General features: G+C 23.0%; 1 protein-coding gene across 1 annotated transcript; it reads right to left on the reverse strand.

The window, feature by feature from the left end:
• Positions 1-665: 665 nt before the first annotated feature.
• LOC135927946 (acylphosphatase-1-like) lies at positions 666-2,832 on the reverse strand. Its single transcript, XM_065464226.1, has 4 exons — positions 2,743-2,832; positions 2,683-2,699; positions 2,534-2,643; positions 666-887 (listed from the first exon to the last, which is right to left on the reverse strand). Exons 1-4 carry the CDS (start codon positions 2,786-2,788, stop codon positions 767-769), a joined length of 294 nt encoding a protein of 97 aa, XP_065320298.1. The 5' UTR covers positions 2,789-2,832; the 3' UTR covers positions 666-766.
• Positions 2,833-3,957: the final 1,125 nt, after the last annotated feature.

The raw sequence follows: 3,957 nt of genomic DNA on the forward strand, positions 1-3,957 counted from the left end.
TCATAAATATTCTCTTTTGATTCATGTTTAACTGTTTTCAATCCTTTTTACCTAAAATTTATCTCCTTATAAATGTTTTATTTTACAAACTTCATCGGCCATTATACCCCGGAACCGTTCGGGAATTCAAATATTACATCCATACTTTACCTCATCTACATCTATTTCAACCCCTTCCTCTCTCCCTTTATCTGAATTTTATTCCTTATCAATCTAATATTGGATCCTAATAATGCACTTTTCACTCATCACCCATTTGAATATAAAAAAAATTTGACTGATTTTCCTGCTAGAATTACCTCACCTCGAAACTATAATTTTGTTAAAATATATCCCTTAAATAATATAAATATGTATTATAGTGTTATAAGCGATTTTTGATTTAAAAACAAAATTTTTATTAGAAAAGTGCGTTTTTAAAACTATAATACAAGATATATTATGGTAAAGGATTAATACTTTGTATTGGGTGCTACTCCATCTGCAAACAATGTGTTGAAATTTAAGGTTTAATATTCAGACAACGATATATAATCTAATAAACAAATACTAAATTAAATTAAATTTGTCTAAATCTAGATTTTATTAAAGTGTATTTTGATATTGCAAAAAAAAAATTTGATGCAAGCATGAATGAACATAAGTATTTATTCAAATTTTTAAATAAACACATCAAGTATATACAAAAAATTTACTAAATAAATGAGTATATCCTTATTTAAAAGTGGCTATATTTATATAATAGAGGAATTATTTGTTACCAAAATCATCGTCCTCGTATTAAATCAAAAGATTTAAACTCTAATTTGTCTATAAACTTTTCATTTTTAAATTCAGTTTTTTCTATTTTTGACCCAGGACTTCCTTCATGCCTAAGCCATTCCTGCCTTGATAATAAATTAAATTTATATAAAGATTTTGATATTATAAAATATATAATTTGTAATACATATATACAAAAAAATGTTTATAATAAAGAACAAAAGATACATCAATACTTTTAAATGATATTAGTGGTCAATAGTAAAAATTTATACTTAACCTTCATGAATTATTAAAAAAATTTTTTATTCAAGATATGAATTAATAATAAAATTAATAAAAAAATTCTGAACCAATAAAAAAAGAAAGAAAGATGGTGCGGTCAATTTTTATTTTCTATCTTTTTAAATATACTTATATTTACTTTTATTTTAATTATAAATAAGTATAGAAAAAATGAGTTATGCCAATCCATAAACTTTTCACCAATCAATGCAATCCAAAATTTTCAGGCAGAACCCTAATAAAAATAAATGTTTGCTATTTTCAATGAATGTACTACATTATTATTTTATCAATATTGGGTAACAACCATTACCATGTTAATTAGTAATAGTGGTATTTGCTTAGATATCGATTAAAAATGTGGTATCAGTTCATCTCTGTAAAAGAACTATTAAATTAAGATTGGAAAAACTGATTATTCCAAAATATATAATATCTTATTCTACTACCCCATTTCACTGATGTCTGCAAATTTAGCCTTCATTAAAATATTATTAATTTCTTTAGAAAAATTACATTTTAATAAAATATTATTAAATAAAGTAACATTTTTAACATAGTTTGCAACATTTATAAATCAACCAATAGGATATAATACTCAAAATTTTCCAACATGTGTTAGTTTAATTATACTCTTTTTTTAAAATCAACCATTGCCTGCTTATTTTTTTAGTTATATTAGTATTCATTTATTTAGCACATAGGTCTATGACCTATTCTAATAAAAATACTATACGTTTTGATTTCGTAAATGGGTAGAGGTAAGACCCCAATTATTCTAATTATTGATATCATCTAACCTAAAATGATCTATAATATATTCTATAAAAATATTGGCATGTTTGAGCCTACTATATCATAAGATAACTAATTTAAAAGAGGGTAGGATTTTACAAAAAGTAGTCTTTTACCTCTTATAAAGTATGATTTGCACAGTTCCATTAGGAGATAAATTTAATAGGAATTTATTAACAAAAATAATATTTAATATATTATTCCTTTATAACGTAAAAAATGGAAATTCTGGTACTATAATATTAGCCTATGAAGAAACAATTTTTAATAATATTACTAAAGTAGAAAAAGTAAGATTGGACTTTATATATAATTCAGACAAAGGTGCAATTGGAAAACATAATCAGCAATAAAAATTTAGTAATGATTTTTGATTAGAATAAAATTGTATAAGAATATAAACAGAGACCTTCCATATTGCTTAGAATAAATTTTAAGTTTTTATATTGTAAAATGATGTAGAGTTGCATATGTATAAATGACTAACTGTGTATTCTACTTAAAATATAATCTGAAAACTTAAGAAAATCAATATGTGTTATCAAATCATATTGATTACTTTAAATAAATAATATATGTGAACAGAAAATAAACGAGCATACTAATTAAAATTAAAATAACTAAATATAATTAATTAGCTATTTTAATTATCATTTAAGAGTATATGTTGTTTTAAATATATATTTCTCACATGACTCTAATTTCAGGTTCTTTCCCTTGGATTTGTCCAATTACGGTGGATAATAAGGTATTTTTAACCCATCCAACTATACCTATTTTTAATGCCTTTTCTTGTGTATTCTAAAATTACTATATTCACTAAAAATTATAAAACGTTACCTTCCTAAAAAATACTCCTAAAGATGAAAAATATAAGCTTATTTAAAGCTTAATCTATACCTTGAACTTTCCCAAAAACTTCAAAATCAACTGATATAAATCTCATTGATATTAAGACTAATTTAAGAATTGGAAAAATGACAGCTAATATTTGACATACATCTTTACTGGACTTTCGAAATAAAAGTTGAATCTGAATAGTAATATTTTTTTAAATATCCATATTGTTAAAATGAGAAGTACAAGTCAGTATTTTATATCATTGTTCTATATAAAAATTTTAGGGTATATATATTTTAAATATACAACAAAATTTTGAATACCAATAAGATACAAATTTTTATCAATAGGTCATTCCAATTCTAGTCCTACAAGTCAGATAAACGTAAATTTATGCTACAAAAATGAATAAAAACGTTGAGCCAGAATCTAAAATCTGGTAGACACTTATAAAATAACAATTTTATTTTATGTATTTATATCTTATTTAAAATGTGAAAAGATACCTGAGAAACAATATAATTGTGTTAAATATATAAAGAATCTTTTAAAAGTAAGCAATATTTAGTAAATTTATTATTTCAACTTTCCTATATTTGTAATTATTTTTACCAAATTTTAAGTTATAATACCCATTGAGTAGCAATATTTTCCATACAATATTGAAATCTTACATTCCTATTGCAACAATATATTCGCGGAATTTTTTAAATGTCTCAAACCAGCATTTTTCAATTTTTTGTTAAAAATCCAACTCCAAATAAAAGCTTGCAAAAAATAAATTCAGGGACTCATCCAAGTTTGAAAATATAGATCAGTTAGAAATTAGAATTAATCTTTATTTTCTTAGCATGGAAGTTGGGTGATTTAGTATGGGCTAAATATGAAAATTCATCATATTGGCCAGCTATAATAGTACAAGATCAAGATAAAAAATATCATATGCCATCATCTAATCAATTTCATATTAAATATATTATATTTCCTGAAAAGATATCTTGGGTTGATAATAAGTTTTTATAGATTATATTTTCATTTATATATTTATAATGATAGTTTTATACAAAATTATGTTTCAAACAATTTGAAACAGAAAATATTGTCTTCCTGTAAAGATGAGAATTTAATATCTTGCATAAATCAAGCTGATAAAATGATAGCTTTTAGTATTGAGGACAGAATTTCATATTCTCAAATAAATGATCCCTTAAACAATAAAGTAATAACTGCTTACATTTGTTATTATTGGATTTATCATAGAAATATTGTCTTGAT

Source organism: Gordionus sp. m RMFG-2023, chromosome 4 (assembly GCF_954871325.1).
Source record: "Gordionus sp. m RMFG-2023 chromosome 4, tfGorSpeb1-WG-v2, whole genome shotgun sequence".
Taxonomy (NCBI): Eukaryota; Metazoa; Nematomorpha; class Gordioida; order Chordodea; family Parachordodidae; genus Gordionus; species Gordionus sp. m RMFG-2023.

Bases quoted from the DNA above. Each gene is read 5' to 3' on its own strand.
- LOC135927946 (XM_065464226.1), bottom strand. From the start codon at position 2,788: ATGAGATTTATATCAGTTGATTTTGAAGTTTTTGGGAAAGTTCAAG. The intron at 888-2,533 runs GTGAGAAATATA...TTTATTATCAAG, and splicing joins GAACCTGAAATTAGAGTCAT to GCAGGAATGGCTTAGGCATG.